Source organism: Nycticebus coucang, chromosome X, assembly GCF_027406575.1.
Source record: "Nycticebus coucang isolate mNycCou1 chromosome X, mNycCou1.pri, whole genome shotgun sequence".
Lineage (NCBI taxonomy): Eukaryota > Metazoa > Chordata > Mammalia > Primates > Lorisidae > Nycticebus > Nycticebus coucang.
Window position 1 is genome coordinate 5,593,271 of NC_069804.1, and position 20,271 is coordinate 5,613,541.

Genomic DNA, 20,271 nt, shown 5'->3' on the forward strand with positions numbered 1-20,271 from the left:
TTTTTTCTGAGGTAGAAAACATTCTATCTCTATGGAGATAGAAGATAAACGTTACAATCACGGGCACACTGAAAATCAACTACTGATCAACTGTAAAACACTGGTCAGAGTCCATCAACGAGTAGAGGCCCAAAGAGATGCCAAGGTCACGAGAAGAACTTTAATGCTAGCCAAGAAGGAGAATGACTTCTCAGTGCTCATCACAAACATGGCTTTCCCCGGCAGACTACAACCAGACACAGTCGACAGCACACTTAGCCAGCTGTTACCGCATGTTAACAGCAGTGCAGGAGGGTAAGCAGTGTGTAATACATATGTAAATATAACACGTATGCACACGGACATAGAGACACATCCATACACGCATGCACAGTTTACATTCCCCAGCCAAGTGTTCAGAAAAACCAACACACATACAACTTGTTTTCGTCTTGGAGAAGTACACCCTTTACACATACGTGTGTGCACATATTCCTTCACATACACAAGGCATGCACATTAACACTGCTGCACACACGTGTGGAGTCCACACTCTTTAGCATGTACAGCACCAGCAGCACCAGCCTGGATTTCAGGCAGCAGTCCAGGTCTGACGTGACCTCTGGGCTGTCTGCTCCATTTCTTCCCCACCACCAAACCATGTTTTATGAGCACTTCAGAGTGGGCTGAGACAATCAAGGAATCAGGATGACACGCAAGTTGGGGTCTGGGGGCTGTCCCTGTCCTCCCCTCCGTCCCTGCAGCATGGTCGCTGAGCGGGCCAGGAGCACCCTGATGGCACCTCACTCGTAGGCGGGCAGGCCCAACAGTTCAGGCTGGAAGTCCTGCAGGGAGCTCAGCACCAGCGTGGCCCTGGTCGTCAGCTCACGGCTCAGGTTTCCATCGGGAACCATGACCACCTGCATCCCGGCTGCCAGGGCCGCCTCCACGCCGTTGGGTGCATCTTCAAAGACAAGGCACTGTGGGAAGAAAAAGAAAGTCGAGATGGCCTATTGTGTACCCAGACACCTAAATGAGGTGTTTTGTCATTGACACAACCAACAGCTTTGCTACTGCGCAAAATGAGACAGAAATGAGGTGGCGGCTTCCTGCCCAGGGACTGTGTTGAGGACAGTTCGTGGCACTGGCAATGGTGCCTCTAAGTGGGGAGACTTTGTTACAGGCGAGGCATTATCAGGATGGAGTCAGTACTCTCTAAAGCTTTATTTACTCAGCTCGTAACCACCTGTTCAATCAAGGATGGATCATTCTGAGCAGGAGAGACAACTGCAAGAATAAAAATGAAGTTTTTAAATGTAAAGCCACTTGAGAGCTGCTCAGGTTTTATGTACTCTAGTTTGAAAATTAAATGGTCGGGGTGATGTAGGTAAGAACTCAGTTTCTGTGCATCAGGTTATGTGCCAATAGTGGAGAGCACAGAGGTGGTGATGTAACGTCTACAGGCACGCTCTTCCGGTGATTGTGCAAATCCACTTTATTATTAGGGTCACTGACACAGTGACATTCAAGCCCTCCTGTGCTCTTTGCTTAGACACAGCATTTAAAATAGGGTGAGAGTACGCTGCACTTGCCAGAGAGCTCTGAAACGCACCATTCTGTCAACAATACCACAGGAAGTTTCACATGAGGATTCCCTCAGAGTAAGACATCAGGATTCCTTGACATCTACCGATGGTCAGCAGTAAGCCTAGTCCCACAATGGTACACCTTTCTCTTACCCTCCACATCAAGAAAGCACATCCCTGGCAAGCCTCTTCCCTGTGTTCCTAGAGTTAGACACACAGAACGTGAAAGCGGGCTTCTGAATGGTTTTCAGCTGAGATGCTGTGGGGGCCCAGACACTTGTGGAGGGACAGCTGCTCCCCACATGGCCAGGGCTCCAGAGGCTGTCCTGACTGGGCTTGCAGCTCTGCCCTCACCTCTGCTCTGAGCCCTTTTAGTACAAAAATTTAGATACAGGAGACACCCAACGTGCTGTTGTCCTAGGAGGGCCCAGATGCCATTGCAGTAAGAGAGGCTCCATGTGCTCTGACGCTTTCAGGTCAGTGGAAAACTCACACGTAACCAACTTGTGGGCTGTGCCGCAGAAAGCATGAGGATGGTTTTCCTCTCCCCTCCCTCTTTTCTTCTCTCTTCCTGCCCTTTGATTCCATCCAGGCCTAAGACATGGCATTAGCCAACTTGTCCCAGGGGCCGACATGTGGAGTAAGTGAGTGGATCCCTATCATGATGGCCCGTGGATGCCACATGACCTTCACAGAGCGAATGCTTAGCTCGGAACTGCAGGGCTCAGGGAGGCAGGACCATGGCGCTGTGGTCTGACAGCACAGGGCTGCCCATAGCAGCTGGACCTGCTGCCTCCCTTAGGAGAGCGCCGAAGCCCTGGGTTTCTTCTCTGTGACTCACGGTTTCCTTCTGAGGGGAGTGGAGTGACTGCCCTTCAGACCGTCTGGATTGTTTTCTCCATTATCTGATTGCCAGACTACCTGCCTTTGATATTTTTGTCCCAGTCCTTTAAAGTTATGACTTGATCATATTCAAAATGGGCTCAACTGTTTTTATCTGGGACCAGAGATAGGCGTTTAAATGTCAAGTGACATTCTGAAATAGCCTTCACCTTCTCTGGAGACTCTGAAGCTTTGTGCAGTCCACCTAGGAAAAAACGGGCTGGGATAGTGGAGGAGACTGCTTACCCCTGGGGAAACTCGGCTTGGCTGAAGTCACAAAAGCAGCATTTATTCTGCACCTGTACAAGGCTGGCTCGGAGGCATGAGGCATGGCAGCTGGGTGGGCTGGGGAGTGGGTGGCTGACAAACCGGGGCACCCACCACAATAGATACAACGGGGGGCAGCCATACACCACCCATAGGGGTCTGGGTTAAAGGTGACGAGGATGACACTGTGTGTGTTCACGCTTGACAGTTCTTCCCAGATGGTGCAGAAGGACATAAAGAGAGCTGAGGGGGACAGCTGGACCGCCGAGACTGTCCATGTCACAGCACTGACCAGGGCAGGGGTCCACATGGACCCACGCGACATTTTAACTATTTTCAGGGCTTTCACATTTTACTGATTCATAATCTGTCCCCACTTAATTTTAGATTTAGTACGTTAAAGACAGCAGTAATAACTGATGTATCACAGTGTTACGTACAGGGGTTAAACGAGGCGGTAAATAATTTAAGAGAGACCAAAAAGGGATAAAGAATGGTGACAAGTCTAATGTGGGTAACAATGGTCACTACTGTTATTAGTCACACTAAGGCGGTGATGTAACAAGCTTAGGCAGCAAAAGGGGTATTTGAAGTTGGCCCGAGTACGCAAGTAAGGAAAACCATGAGCATTCTATGCCTGAGGGGCACCCCCAGAATACAGCTGGTGGTTAGGGCTTCTACAGCAAGCCATGAGCAGCGCCAACTGCTCTAAAGGGTCTATGCTGTCAGCAGTCACCGGTGACCTCAGCCACGGACATGAACGGGAGCGCTGCCTGCAGACACTGTGTTGGTGGCACCTGAAGCTCCCTTCTTCCTCCTCCCGACACAAGGCCCTTTCACTTAACGGCTGGCACAGCTGCTTTCCACTGACATCAGCCAGACTCTTACACGTCAGTTGGCCCACGCGATTTCACTTGAGAAATGTGAAATGTGAAAATGGAACTGAAGTTCAGAACTTGAAGGAACTGTCTGCAGCAGGTGGGCCATGACAGAAACACATAGGAAAACTCAGCAGAAGAGGAATGGAGAGGAAGTCTGCAGCTCACGGGACACAGGCGTGGCAGGTCTGCAGGACCAGGAGCTGTCTGCATACACGTTCAGAAATTGCCACATACAGGACAGAACACAGACACGAGTCCTGCTGGGAGCACAGCCCCTAGAGCTAGGTTCTAGACGGCCAGCCACACTCGGGGATGAATTCTGAGAGACTGCACAGCACCTGCAGGTTCAGCCTGTGTGTGCGTGTGTCTTCTCAGACGCAGGGAATGACACCGCACAACAAGGACTGCATTGTGGAGTACCCATTACAGAAGTTCCAGCAGGTGGGAACACTCTTCATTCACCTATGCCTCCTGATTCCACAGATGCACTGCGCTTCTCAACAGGACCTCTCCTACGAGAAAATATCCACGTGGCAGGTAAAAACCTAGACATTCAGAAAAGCTTCACAGCATGGTGTGTCCATCTACTGAAACCAAGGGAACAAAACAGGTTACTTGCAAACACTCTGCCTGCCCATCCCATGTAACTTAGAATAATGTAGCTTATCTCTCGCACCAGTAGCAGCAAGGAAGAAGCATGTTTTTTCAATTCAAAGAGGGAAAATCTGGGTGCACTTCCACCAGTCACACCCAAAACAGGAAAAGCAGGTCACCCTGGTTACAATTGGCTTTCACACCTGTTTTCTGGGGCCTCGTTTTCCCCCTAAGGACTGGCCCATCCTGGGCCCCTATGATAGACTGATTACACTTGACCTCGGATTCCTTCACCAGGGCACACAGTGGGTCACGCCATGCAGTGTGGCACCTGTGAAAGAGACCTTTCTCTCTAAGTGAGGGACTCCAGCCCCCAAGTAGGGTGGAGGGGCAGGAAGAGACCTTTCCCTCTAAGTGAGGGACTCCAGTCCCTGCGTGGGGTGGAGGGGCAGGAAAAGACCTTTCCCTCTAAGTAAGGGCTCCAGCCCCCGTGTGGGGTGGATGGGCAGGAAGAGACCTTTCCCTCTAAGTGAGGGACTCCCGCCCCTGTGTTGGGGTGGAGGGGCAGGAAGAGACCTTTCCCTCTAAGTAAGGGCTCCAGCCCCCGTGTGGGGTGGAGGGGCAGGAAGAGACCTTTCCCTCTAAGTAAGAGCTCCAGCCCCCGTGTGGGGTGGAGGGGCAGGAAGAGACCTTTCCCTCTAAGTGAGGGACTCCAGCACCCGTGTGGGGTGGATGGGCAGGAACAGACGTTTCCCTCTAAGTGAGGGACTCCTGCCCCTGTGTGGGGTGAAGGGGCAGGAGGAGACCTTTCCCTCCAAGTGAGGGACTCCAGTTCAAGTTGGGTGGTGGGGGAGGCTGACCTTCCCTAGGTGGACCTGGCCGGTGGCCAGGGCAGTAAACTGGGATGGCCCTGGCACGGTCAGTGAATTCTGAGCACTGGGGCTGGGTCTGGCAGGTGGTGGGGGGATCTGCACATGCCCCAGGAGGCCCCCTTCCTCCAGGGAGCTCCCTCCTCCACCGCACTCTTCACCTTTCTGCCAGAGGTACACTTGGATGTGCATGTGGACTAGCAAGCTTGATACCATGCTAGTGACTTAGTGATTACTTTGTAGCACAGTGCATTTCAGGGACATTCTAGTACATGTGGCGAGGACAACAAACAATCATCCTGGCAAGAAGAATATTCTTCTCACAACTTGTGCAGACACGGATGTGTGAGCTGTCATTACACAGGGCCTGTTTTAACTGTACTTTCGCATGGCACCATGGCCAATGTTTGTCAAGTCAGAGATGGCAGCTAGAGGTCCTGTACAGGATTGAGACACAAAGGGGCACGGATGTCAGAGTGGAGGGACACATGGCAGCAAATGTAGCCCTCCCCTAGCTGGGGAAGGTCAGAGGTAAAACTGGAGGTCACAAAACGTCTGGAACAGGATCTGAGCCTGCAGAATCCAGCGTTCTCTCCACCTTGCCAAGCTGAAGGATAGAAGTCAGCTGATTTCCACCTCTAAGCCAGGAGATGAGCTTGATTAAACTGTAGCTTGAGGGATTTGAGAGAGAATGACATTTCCATCTGGAAGGGAGGTACAGCACTTGGGCATGTTATCATCGGGAGGTACCCACTTGCTTCTCCGACAATGGTTAAGTTCAGCTGTGCCCTGTGAGATGGCCTACGTCCTGGGATGCTTATTAGAACCGCCAGGGGAATAAAAGGGTTTCTGCACTTTAATTCCTTAAGATAAATCTCATATAACCATAAGTCCCATCTTATAACTCTGAAGTTCCACGTAACAATATCTTTGTCTGACAGTCCCTTCAGCCTACCGTCACAAAGCATACCGGATAGGGCAGCTGAAACAGCAGATGTGGACTCTCATACACGGTCCTAGAGGCTGGGGTCTCAGGACAGGGGACCCCCACCCTGGTGTGCTGATACCACCTTCACTGCACCCTCATGTGGCGGGTGGGGACAGAGCAAACCAGCTCCCTGGGTCCCCTTTATGAGGGCAGTGATCCCACTCACCAGGGCTCCCCATGACCTGGTCATCTCCCAGAGCCATTGCCTCCCAGACCATCGTGGCAGGGGTGAGTATTTCAACACCTGGGCTGGAGGAGGTGCACACACTCAGTGGATAACACAAGGGGATTAATGAGTAAATAATAGTTGCTGACATGGTGGGGCTGTCATCCTGGTGAGGGGGAGGACAAGTGCTGTTTGTGACCTGCCAGGCTGGGTTTGAGGTCACACGGGACCCCCAAGCAGAAGGGCCAGGACCTGCCATGCTGTGGGCATCATGGAGCTGACAAGCAGCTGAAACCACAGGCAGGTGGCAGAGGAGGCTGAGAAGAGAGGGCCCCTGGGGTGGCCCTGGCATCTCTCTGCAGGAGCAGGAGAGTTGGGGACAAAGCTCTAGGGACAGTTGAGGCAGGAAGGCCACCCAGGGAAGCACCAGGAGACAGTTCACGGTTTGCAAAAGGCATGGAGCCACCAAAGCTTGGGATTATTGTTTTCCAAACACACTCATCTGACTGGTGAGGCTCTTACCTCCAGAGGTCATGCTTTAACACCCAGCTTGGCTGTGTCCCAATCCCTACTCTGCAGTGCTCTGAAACACAGCCCCTCACCAGCGGGACTGCAAGGCCCAGGCAGGGAACTGCAGGATCATAGTGGGAGGGAGACGCGCCAGGAGGGAGCACCCTGCCTGTCCTGTGCCCTCAGATACCCTCAGGTCCCCACACATGCTGTGCACACCTATTCAGCACCATAGGTGGAAAGGGTTTTACGTATAAAACCATTATGTCTACTTCAAACTATATGCCTTAAGGGAACTAGTGCGCTTTTCAAATTTGATTGTATCTTCTCTGGGGAGTAAAGCTATTTCCTTTTGCTGGGTGAAATCAAACATTTGAAAGGCAGTCACTGGAGGGTTCCTTTCTGGCCCTCAGAAGGAAGCTGCAATCAGGTGTCTGCACATTGTAAATACATCCACATACAGCAGCTGCCTGGGCGAGTCACAGAACAGATGACCCAAACCTAATCATTACAAACAATACTTTTTTCCCAGTAGATTTTTCCTATGCACTAATTCTGTAATATCAATTTTCACACCATTATACTCTATCTCAGGGGTTGGAGCAAGATAGAGGCCGAATAACAGCTTCCTTACAACTGGGCACGGTGAAACTGGAGAGGAAGATGTCAGGCATCTCTGGCTGGTAGGATCTGCCCAGAAACATCCCTTTGGGGACACGGAGAGTCAGCGAGAGACTTCTGGACCCCATAAGGAGGACAAAAGCATTGTGTGTGTTCATTCAGTCCAATCCAGCCGGCAGCTGTACGTACAACAGCACAGATTGCAAACTGGAAAGGCCTTCCCTGTGAGCTGTTTTGTTTTTTTGGACTTGGGGACTCAGTTGAACTACCTTGGGAGAGCTTGGGCGAGAGTATGGAGGACTTTAAGCGTTGTCTAGGGCCCTGGACTGAGCCCAGATGAAGCTAATGATGTTCGGCTGTGGGCTGTGCAGAGCCATTGTGGGAGAACTGCCCCTGGCAAGCTCCACACTCAGGGTCACAGAGCAAGGATCTGGTGGGAGACCTTGGGGGAGTAATCTAGTGACTGAGCAGCCTAAAGGCAGGGACTGAGATGCCTTGCAGCTTTGGCCCTCAGAGGCATAGAGTGAGACTGGTTTTGGCACACTGGGTAAACGGACAGCCACTTCGGGAGTGATACCAGTGACAAGTGCTTTCCTGGGAAAGCTTCTGCTTAGCCAAGGTTGACAGTTTAAAGTACCTTTAAAGTAGGCTGAGGAGAGATTTAGGCTCTCCACTCTGCGGGGTTTGAGAAATCAGCAGAGGCTTCCAGTTTCCATCTTGCATAGCTGTACCAGCATTATGATTAACATCTCATATCACAGAAGATCAACTGTTGCTGAGACAATATTCAGCAAGGTATATATACTGCTTTGGTTTTGGTTTTTCTCTTTTGGTTTTACTTTTTTTAAATTTCAACATTTTTCCTCTAGATTTTTCTCTCTTTTCATTTTTCTAGCTTAAATACAATTTTCCATAGTTGTCTTCTTTAAAAAGTAGAACTTCATTTTTGCTAGGGTTTTTACCCCTATTATTTGCTTTTCTACCCAATTTTATCCCATAAAGTTTTCTGTTTGCTTGTTTTGGTTTGATTTATAGTATTTTTGTCTTTCCTCTCTACTTAGTAGAAGTGGGGTACTGTGTCTGAACAGGCTGGCAAAGAGCTGCTGTCCTCAAGGGAACCACCCAATCGGCATCTCCAGAGGTAGGGGCTTTTTAAGGTTGGGTCAAAGTACTCTACTGTACACCTATATTCCTCCTGTCTCCCTTTTTTGGTGCCTCTCTTCTTTGTGTCATTATTCCCTTTTACTTACCCCCTCTCCTTTCTCTTTTTTCTTTTCTTTTATTTCTTCTTATTCTTTTTTTTTTTTTTTAATCTTTTTTCCCTTCTTGCTCTTCAATCTTCTGATCCTTCTGGACCTCTACCAAAAGGACTCATCGAAACCCTAGTCCACAGGCATAGCAACTTAAAGAGCAAGAGGAAGTGAAAGGAAAATTAGGGCAAGGAAACAGATAAAAGAAAACACTCATTAGGAAGAATTAGCAGAAAAATCCTGGCAACATGAAAAAACAGTCCAGAGCAACCCCCCTCCAAGGGACCGTGAGGTAGCTACTGCAGAGGATTCCGCCTATAAAGAAATGTTAGAGATGACAGAAAGGGAATGTAGAATACAGATGATGAAAGCAATGAAGGAAATGATGGCAACAATAAAGGAAACTGCTAATAAAGTGGAAAATAACCAAAAGGAAATCCAAAAACAGAACCAAATGAGAGATGAACGACATGAAGAATATAGAAAGGATATAGTAGAGCTGAAGGAACTGAGCAGCCAATTAGGGAATTTAAAGGTGCAATAGGAAGTATCAACAACAGGTTAGACCATGTAAAAGAAAGAACTTCGGAGGTAGAAGACAAAGTTCTTGAGATAACTCAGATAAAGACGCAGAAAGGAAGAGAGAGAAAGCAGAACGTTCACTGACAGAATTATGGGACTTTATGAAGCGTTCCAACATACGAGTTATAGGAATTCCAGAAGGGGAAGAAGAATACCCCAGAGGAATGGAAGCCATACTAGAGAATCTTATAAATGAAAATTTCCCACATATCACCAAAGATTCTGACACACTGCTTTCAGAGGGATATCGGACCCCAGGTCGCCTCAACTCTAACAGAGCTTCTCCAAGACACATTGTGATGAACCTGTCCAAAGTCAAGACAAAAGAAAAGATTCTGCAAGCTGCCAGGAGTAAGCGCCAGTTGACCTATAGGGGAAAATCCATCAGGGTTACAGCAGGCCTCTCTAATCCATCAGGGTGATTGCAGGCATCTCTAACCTTTCAAGCCAGAAGACAATGGTTGTCTACCTTTAATCTACTTAAACAGAACAATTTCCAGCCCAGAATTCTATATCCTGCTAAGTTAAGCTTTAAAATTGACAGAGAAATCAAATCATTTACTGATATGCAAACACTGAGGAAATTCACCACAACAACACCAGCTCTACAGAAAATACTTCAACCTGTTCTACACACTGACCACCACAGTGGATCAACAGCAAAGTAAGAACTCAGGAATTAAAGGACAGAACCTAACTTCCACAATGATGCAAAAGATAAAACTAAGCAACGGACTCTCACAAAATAAGATGAATAGAACACTACCACACTTATCAATTATCTCAATAAATGTTAATGCCTTGAATTTCCCACTGAAGAGGCACAGATTGGCTGATTGGATTAAAAAACACAAGCCATTCATTTGCTGTCTGCAGGAAACACACCTAACTTCAAAAGACAAATTAAAACTCCAAGTTAAGGGTTGGAAGACAATTTTTCAGGCAAACGGAATTCAGAAGAAAAGAGGGATTGCAATCTTATTTTCAGATACATGTGGATTTAAAGTAACTAAAGTAAAAAAAGACAAAGATGGTCACTTTACATTGGTCAAGGGAAAAATACAAGAAGACATTTCAAATCTAAATATTTATACACCCAACATAAATGCTCCCAGATTCTTACAACAGACCTTACTCAGTCTGAGCAATATGATATCCTATAACACCATAAGAACAGGGGACTTTAACACTCCTCAAACAGAGATGGACAGATCCTCTAAACAGAAATTAAACAAAGATATAAGGGACTTATACGAGACCCTAGAAAAACTGTGCTTGATAGACGCATATAGAACACTCCATCCCAAAGCTAAAGAATATACATTTTTCTCATTGGCCCATGGAACATTCTCCAAAATTCATCATATCCTAGCACATAAAACAAACCTCAACAGAATCAAAAGAATTGAAATTTTACCTTGTATTTTCTCAGACCACAAGGCACTAAAGGTGGAATGCAACTCCAACAAAAACGTTCAACCCCACACAAAGGCATGAAAATTAAACAACCTTCTGTTGAATGACAGTAGGGTGCAGGAAGAAATGAAACAGGAAATCATTAACTTCCTTGAGCATAACAACAATGAAGACACAAGCTACCAAAACCTGTGGGGTACTGCAAAAGCAGTTCTGAGTTCGCTTTACACGCCTACATTTGAAAAAAACAGAAAGAAAGTGCATCAAGAAACTCACAAGCCATCTTATAGAATTGGAAAAAGAAAAACAATCTAAGCCTAAACCCAGCAGGAGAAAAGAAATATCCAAAATTAAATCAGAGATCAATAAAACTGAAAACAAAAGAATCATTTAGAAAATTAATGAAACAAGGAGTTGGTTTTTTCAAAAAATAAATAAAAAAGATAAACCTTTGGCCAGAATAACTAGAAATAGAAAAGTAAAATCTCTAGTAACCTCAATCAGAAACCATAAAGGGGAAATAACAAATGATGCCACAGAGATACAAAAGATCATCTCTAACTACACCAGAAACTCTATGCCCAGAAATAGAGTTGGCAATGTGAAGGAAATGGATCAATATTTGGAATCACACCCTCTCCCTAGACTTAGCCAGGAAGAAATAGAGCTCCTGAACAGACCAATTTCAAGCACTGAGATCAAAGAAACAATAAAAAATCTTCCAACAAAAAAATGCCCTGGCCCGGATGGCTTCACATCAGAATTCTATCAACCTTCAAAGAAGAGCTTATTCCTGTACTGCAGAAATTATTCCAAAAAAATGAGGAGGAAGGAATCTTTCCAAACATGTTGTATTTTTTTTTTTATTAAATCATAGCTGCACATTAAAGTGATCATGGGGCACCATACACTGGTTTTATAGACCGTTTGACACATTTTCATTACACTAGTTAAGATAGCCTTCCTGGCATTTTCTTAGTTATTGTGCTAAGACTTTTACATTCCACATTTACTAAGTTTCACATATACCCTTGTAAGATGTGCACTGCAGGTGTAATCCCACCCATCTCCCTCCACCTGCCCACCTCCCCCCACCCTCCCCTCCTTTTCCCCCTTCCCCCTATTCTTAAGTTGTAACTGGTTATAGCTTTCATGTGAAAGCCATAAATTAGTTTCATAGTAGGGCTGAGTACATTGGATACTTTTTCTTAAATTCTTGAGATACTTTACTAAGAAGAATATGTTCCAGCTCCATCCATGTAAACATGAAAGAGGTAAAGTCTCCATCTTTCTTTAAGGCTGCATAATATCCCATGGTGTACATATACCACAATTTATTAATCCACTCGTGGATCGAAGGGCACTTGGGCTTTTTCCATGACTTAGCAATTATGAATAGGGCTGCAATAAACATTCTGGTACAAATATCTTCTTTATGATGTGATTTTTGGTCTTCTGGGTATATGCCTAGTAGAGGAATTATAGGATTGAATGGAAGATCTATTTTTAGATCTCTAAGTGTTCTCCAAACATCTTTCCAAAAGGAATGTATTAGTTTGCATTCCCACCAGCAGTGTAGAAGTGTTCCCTTTTCTCCACATCCATGCCAACATGTCTGGTCTTGGGATTTTCTGATATGGGCTAATCTTACTGGAGTTAGATAATATCTCAAAGTAGTTTTGATTTGCATTTCTCTGATGATTAAAGATGATGAGCATTTTTTCATATGTCTGTAGGCCGTGCGCCTGTCTTCTTCAGAGAAGTTTCTCTTTAAGTCCCTTGCCCAGTCTGCAATGGGATCACTTGTTCTTTTCTTGCTTATACATTTCAGTTCTCTGTGGATTCTGGTTATTAAACCTTTGTTGGAGGCATAACCTGCAAATATCTTCTCCCATTCTGAGGGCTGTCTGCTTGCTTTACTTACTGTGTTCTTGGCTGTGCAGAATATTTTTAGTTTGATCAGGTCCCAGTAGTGTATTTTTGAAGCTGCTTCAATTGCCCAGGGGGTCCTCCTCATAAAATACTCGCCCAGACTGATTTTTTCAAGGGTTTTCTCTGCACTCTCTTTTAGTATTTTTATAGTTTCGTGTCTTAAGTTTAAATCTTTAATCCAGTGAGAGTCTATCTTAGTTAATGGTGAGAGGTGTGGGTCCACTTTCAGGCTTCTACAGGTTGCCAGCCAGTTCACCTAGCACCATTTGTTAAATAGGGAATCTTTTCCCCACTGAATGTTTTTAATTGGCTTGTCAAAGATTAAATAACGGTAAGTATCTGGATTCATCTCTTGGTTCTCTATTCTGTTCCAGACATCTACTTCTCTGTTTTTGTGCCAATACCATGCTGTTTTGATCACTATTGATTTGTAGTATAGTCTGAGGTCTGGTAGCGTAATTCCTCCTGCTGTTTTTATTTCTGAGTAATGTCTTGGCTATTCGAGGTTTTTTCTGATTCCATATAAAATGAAATATTGTTTTTTGAAGATCTTTAAAGTATGACAGTGGAACTTTAATAGGGATTGCATTAAAATTATATATTGCTTTGGGTAGTATGGACATTTTAACCATGTTGATTCTTTCCAGCCATGAGCATGGTAGGTTTTTCCTTTTGTTAACATTTTCAGCTTTATCTTTTCTTAGAGTTTCATAGTTCTCTTTATAGAGATCTTTCACATCCTTTGTTAGATAAACTCCCAAATATTTCATCTTCTTTGGCACTACTGTGAATGGGATAGAGTCCTTAACTGTTTTTCAGCTTGGCTATTGTTGGTATATATAACGGCTACCAATTTATGAATGTTGATTTTGTGACCTGAGATGCTGCTGTATTCCTTGATCACTTTAAAGAGTTTTGTAGTAGAATCCCTGGTGTTTTCCAGATATACAATCACATCATCTGCGAAGAGCGAAAGTTTGATCTCTTCTGACCCTATATGGATACCCTTGATTGCCTTTTCTTCCCTAATTGCGGTGGCTAAAACTTCCATTATAATGTTAAAAAGCAGTGGAGATAATGGGCAGCCTTGTCTGGTTCCTGATATGAGTGGAAATGATTTCAATTTAACTCCATTCAATATGATATTGGCTGTGAGTTTGCTGTAGATGGCCTCTATCAGTTTAAGACATGTCCCTTCTATACCAATTTTCTTAAGGGTTCTGATCATGAAGGGATGCTGGATATTATTAAAAGCTTTTTCTGCATCAATAATATGGTCTTTGGTTTTTAATTTGTTTATGTGCTGAATTATACTTATAGATTTACAGATATTGAACCAGCCTTGATACCCTGGGATAAAACTGACTTGGTCATGATGTATAATTTGTTTGATGTGTTGCTGGATTCTGTTTGTTAGGATCTTGTTGAATATCTTTGCATCTATATTTATTAGTTATATTGGTCTATAATTTTCTTGTTGGGTCTTTCCCTGGTTTGGGGATCAGGGTGATGTTTGCTTCATGGAACGTGTTGGGTGGTCTTCCTTCTTTTTCTACCTTTTGGAACAGGTTGAGTAATAGAGGTACTAATTCCTCTTTAAACGTTTGGTAGAATTCTGACATGAAACCATCTGGTCCTGGGCTTTTCTTTTTAGGGAGGTTTTGTATGGTTGATACTATTTCAGAATTTGATATGGGCCTGTTCAACATTTCCATTTGATTCTGGCTAAGTCTTGGAAGGTGACGTGCTTCCAAGTATTGGTCAATTTCCTTCAGATTTTCATATTTCTGAGAATAAATTCTCTTGTAATATTCATTAAGGATGTTTTGAATTTCTGAAGAGTCTGTTGTTATTTTGTCTTTGTTCAGTTTCTGATTGATGAGATTAGAGATTTTCCTCTTTTTTCCTGATTAGGTTGGCCAAAGGTTTATCTGTTTTATTGACCTTTTCAAAAAACCAACTTTTTGATTTATTGATTTGTTTATAATTCTTTTGTTTTCAGTTTCATTTAATTCTGCTCTAATTTTGGTTATTTCTTTTCTTCTACTGGGTTTGGGTTTGGAATGTTCTTCCTTTTCCAGTTGCTTGACATGTCCCAGTAAGTTGTTAACTTCCTCTCTTTCCGTTCTCTTGAGGAAGGCTTGCAGTGCTATAAATTTCCCTCTTGGGACTGCCTTTGCGGTATCCCAGAGTTTCTGATAATTTGTGTTTTCATTGTCATTTTGTTCCAAGAATTTGGCGATTTCCTTCTTAATCTCATCTCTGACCCAGCTATCATTCAGCATAAGGTTATTTAACTTCCATGTTTTTGTATGAGTATGCAGATTCCTGTTGTTACTGAGCTCAACTTTTATTCCATGGTGGTCTGAGAAGATGCAAGAAATAATTTCTATTCCTTTAAATTTATTGAGGTTACACTTGTGACCTAAGATGTGATCAATTTTGGAGTATATTCTGTGGGCGGATGAGAAGTATGTGTGTTCAGTTTTGTTGGGATGAAATGTTCTGTAGATGTCTGCTAAATCCAAATGTTGGATGGTTAGGTTTAAATCTAAAATTTCTTTGCTCAGCTTTTTATTGGAGGATTGATCCAACACTGCCAAAGGAGCGTTGAAATCTCCAACTATTATGGAGCTGGAGGAAATCAAGTTGCTCACGTCTGTTAGAGTTTCTCTTATAACCAACATGTTCTATGAAGCAAACATCACCCTGATACCAAAACGAGGAAAAGACCGAACTAAAAAGGAGAATTTCAGACCAATTTCATTAATGAATATGGATGTAAAAATTCTCAACAAAATCCTAGCCAATAGATTACAGCGTATCATTAAAAAAGTCATACATCATGATCATGTAGGTTTCATCCTAGGGATGTGAGTCTGGTTTAACATACGCAAGTCCATAAATGTTATTCACCGTATCAACAGAAGCAAAGATAAAGACCATATGATCCTCTCAACAGACACGGAAAAGGCGTTTGATAAAATCCAGCATCCTTTTCTAATTAGCACACTGAAGAGTGTAGGCATAGGTGGCATATTCCTTAAACTGATCGAAGCTATCTATGACAAACCCACAGCTAATATTTTACTGAAAGGAGTAAAACTGAAAGCTTTTCCTCTTAGAACTGGAACCAGAAAAGGTTGTCCTCTGTCACCATTACTATTCAACATAGTGCTGGACGTTCTAGCCAATACAATTAGGCAAGACAAGGAAATAAAGGGAATCCAAATGGGAGCAGAGGAGGTCAAACTCTCCCTCTTTGCTGACGACATGATCTTATACTTAGAGAACCCCAAAGACTCAACCAGAAGACTCCTGGAAGTCATCAAAAAATACAGTAATGTCTCAGAATATAAGATCAATGTCCACAAGTCAGTAGCCTTTGTATACGCCAATAACAGTCAAGATGACAGGCTAATTAAGGACACAACTCCCTTCACCATAGTTTCAAAGAAAATGAAATACCTAGAAATATACTTAACAAAAGAGGTGAAGGACCTCTATAAAGAAAATTATGAAATTCTCAGAAAGGAAATAGCAGAGGATATTAACAAATGGAAGCACATACCATGCTCATGACTGGGAAGAATCAACACTGTTAAAATGTCTATACTTCCTAAAGCAATCTACCAATTCAATTCCATCCCTATTTAAATACAAACATCGTACTTTCAAGACTTGGAAAAAACGATTCTGCGTTTTGTATGGAACCAGAAAAAACCCCGTATAGCTAAGGCAGTTCTTAGTAACAAAACCAATGCCAGGGCCATCACCATACCTGATTTTCAGTTGTACTACAAAGCCATAGTGGTCAAGATAGGATGGTACTGGCACAAAAATAGAGACATAGACATTTGGAATCAAACAGAAAACCAGGAAATGAAACTAACATCTTATAATCACCTAATTTTCGATAACCTCAACAAGAATATACACTGGGGGAAAGACTCCCTATTCAATAAATGGTGTTGGGAGAACTGGATATCCATGTGTAAAAGACTGAAACTGGACCCACACCTTTCTCAACTCACAAAAATTAATTCAATATGGATAAGGACTTAAATTTAAGGCATGAAACAATAAAAATCCTCAAAGAAAGCAGGAAAACCACTGGAAGATAGTGGCCTGGGGAACGACTTCTTGAAGAAGACTGCCATTGCCATTGCAACAACAACAAAAATAAACAAATGGGACTTAATTATACTAAAAAGCTTCTGTACAGTTAAGGAGACAACCAAAGCAAATAGATAACCTACACAATGGGAAAGGATATTTGCATATTTTCAATCAGACAAAAACTTGATAACTAGGATCTATAGAGAACTCAAATTAATCCACATGAAAAAAGCCAACAATCCCATATATCAAAGGGCAAAAGACACGAATAGAACCTTCTCTAAAGAAGACAGATTCATGGCTAATAAACATATGAAAAAATGCTCATCATCCCTATATTAGAGAAATGCAAATAAAAACCACCCTGAGATACCATCTAACATCAGTGAGAATGGCCCACATCACAAAATTTCAAAACTGCAGATGCTGGCGTGGATGTGGAGAGAAGGGAACACTTTTACACTGCTGGTGGGACTGCAAACTAGTACAACCTTTTTGGAAGGAAGTATGGAGAAACCTCAAAGCACTCAAGCTAGACCTCCCATTTGATCCTGCAATCCCATTACTGGGCATCTACCCAGAAGGAAAAAAATTCTTTTATCATAAGGACACTTGCACTAGACTGTTTACCACAGCTCAATTTACAATCACCAAAATGTGGAAACGCCCACCAACCCAGAAATGGATTAACAAGCTGAGCTATATGTACACCATGGAATACTATTCAGCCATTTAAGAAGCGGAGACTTTACAACCTTTCTATTAACCTGGATGGAAGTGGAACACATTATTCTTAGTAAAGCATCACAAGAATGGAGAAGCATGAATCCTATGTACTCAATTTTGATAGGAGGACAATTAATGACAATTTATGACACGGTGGGGTGGAGGAAGGGGAGAGCAGAGAGAGAAAGAAGGAAGAACGGGTGGGGAAAGGAAGAGCAGAGAGAGGGAAAGAGGGAGGAGGGTGGGGCCTTGGTGTGTGACACATCTTTGGGGGCAAGACAGGATTGCAAGAGGGACTTTACCTAACAAATGCAATCAATGTAACCTGGTGTTTCTTGTACCCTCAAAGAATCCCCAACAATAAAAAAAAAAAATTTCACACTGTGAGACAGAAAAACTTCATGGGGGCCTTAAACTTTATTTTTGATTCATTTTTGACCACATATAAGGTTTAAGTCTGTCTCCACTATCTTGGTCTGAAAATTAATTATTGCAAATAAGCACACCAACACTTAAGGCTGAATGCATTCGCACAATGGGGCTCAGAAAAATCAGGCCTGAAAAGGGCTTCAGTTGTGAAAAGTGTCTCTCTCCCTTCTCCTGAATCCCCTCTGGCCTCTCAATCTCCTCCTCCCCCTGGCTGGACATGGGTACTAGAATCCTTCTTCCTCAAGGCGGGCCATAAAATCCAGAACCCTGTTCCCTAAAGCCAGCCATAAGACCTATAATTGGTCCATGGAAAACTAGCCAGAAGGAAATTCTCTGACCTGCCTTGTAGGACTACAGGTCACAAACCACCCCATTCCCATTCCAGAGAGGGTCCTGCTCCACACCCAGGAAGAAGGACACCAATCAGAGAGCAGAGAGGAATTTGGACAACGCAGCTTTGCTAGGTCTCCACTCAGTCTGCTAGCATTAGATCTGCCCTTTGGCGCAATCATGTGTCTACAAGGCTGTCCACACATTGTTCAACCTAAGCATAAAAAGGGACACTTTTCCCTGTACGACTAGATCTTCACTCTGAAGGGTCCTGTGTACACATGTTCGATACACTTGTAAGCCTTTTCTCCTGTTGATCAATCTGCCTTATGTTAGTGGTTTGCTGATGAATCTTTGGGGGGCCAAGAGTCTTGGTCCCTACACATGCTTCATGTTTAAGTATGAAATCTTCAAGTAATACCATAAAAATGACTGTTACAGTATGCATGTATTTTCTGTTATTAACTAGTACTTTTGTGTATACTACCCATCCTATCCATCAATCCATCCACCTGTCCACCCAGGCAGCTATCCCTACCCATCTACCCATCCATCATCTACCCCTCCCTCCCTTCAACCCCCACATTCACCCACCTGCCGTGAGCTGCATCTGTGCTGTTCTCCTGAGTGGTCCTGTCTGATGTGGAGGTCACTGTCCCTGGCACACTGCATAGACACTGTCTTAGTGAATTAATATCAGTCTGAAAATCCACTATGAACGTGGCACTGACATAAACATATCTGTAACCAAAACCTCTGGGGATATAAGCTAGTTGAACAAAGGAACACTTAATTGATTCCTTTTCCTTTGGAGAAAAATCCTTAAGAACTTTAGGATTTATCAATTTGGAGGGGTGGGTGGTAGAAAGCTTCCTACAGAATTCTCCGTGTCACTTTATTCATGAAGCACACACGGCAAAGCTCTCAGCATCCACACCCAAGTGCATGGACGCAAACTAGGGGCAGAGCAAAGGATTTCAGACAGCTCAAAGAACCTTCCCACATTTTCTCTCAATAATGCAGACTTCATGTCCATTGGTCAATCGGACACCAATGAAAAGCCTAGGAAGGCCATCAAAAGAGCTGACTTTCTTAGTCATAAAACTAGGCTTAAGAGTTTCTAGACGTTCAAGAGACTCATTTCTTTCTCTTTCTTCTCTGCTATGTAGAATGCACAAAATCACATCAGAGTTTTCATAGCTTTCTGTGTAAGACTCATGATCCACAGGTGAGACAGGACGGCCCTATGAGTTTCCTGTGTTAAGAGATGCATGGAGCAAGCAGGTCAGAAATGCACCGCACCGTGCCAGCAGGGACGAAGGCACTGTGCCAACAGAGGAGGGGCACTGTGCCAGCAGAGGAGGGGCACTGTGCCAACAGAGGAGGGGCACTGTGCCAACAGAGGAGGGGCACTGTGCCAGCAGAGAGGAGGGGCACTTTCACATCACGGGGGAGGGGAGCCTGCCAGCAGAGAGGAGGGACACTGTGACATCAGGGGGAGGGCACTGTGCCAGCAGGTAGGAGATGCCTGGTGACATCAGGTAAGAGGGGCAGCATGCCAGCAGAGAGGAGGGGCACTGTGACATCAGGGGGAGGGGCACTGTGCCAGCAGGTAAGAGATGCCTGGTGACATCAGGTAAGAGGGGCAGCATGCCAGCAGAGAGGAGGGACACTGTGACATCAGGGGAAGGGGCACTGTGCCAGCAGGTAGGAGATGCCTGGTGACATCAGGTAAGAGGGGCAGCATGCCACCAGACAGGAGGGGCACTGTGACATCAGGGGGGAGGGGCACTGTGTCAGCAGGTAGGAGATGCATGGTGACATCAGGTAAGAGGGGCAGCATGCCAGCAGAGAGGAGGGGCACTGTGACATCAGGGGGAAGGGCACTGTGTCAGCAGGTAGGAGATGCCTGGTGACATCAGGTAAGAGGGGTACTGTGCCAGCAGAGAGGAGGGACACTGTGACATCAGGGGGGGAGGGGCACTGTGCCAGCAGGTAAGAGATGCCTGGTGACATCAGGTAAGAGGGGCAGCATGCCAGCAGAGAGGAGGGGCACTGTGACATCAGGGGGAGGGCACTGTGTCAGCAGGTAGGAGATGCCTGGTGACATCCGGTAAGAGGGGCACTGTGCCAGCAGAGAGGAG

The 20,271-nt window shown here is 44.5% G+C and overlaps 1 protein-coding gene across 1 annotated transcript in view; it reads right to left on the reverse strand.

Moving 5' to 3' along the window:
• Window positions 1-138: 138 nt before the first annotated feature.
• PUDP (pseudouridine 5'-phosphatase) overlaps window positions 139-20,271 on the reverse strand; it is a 106,107-nt gene continuing 85,974 nt past the window's right edge. Inside the window, exon 4 of the mRNA XM_053579489.1 lies at window positions 139-959. Coding sequence (XP_053435464.1) covers window positions 783-959 — 177 coding nt within the window. The 3' untranslated portion in view covers window positions 139-782. The remainder of the gene's footprint in view (window positions 960-20,271) is intronic.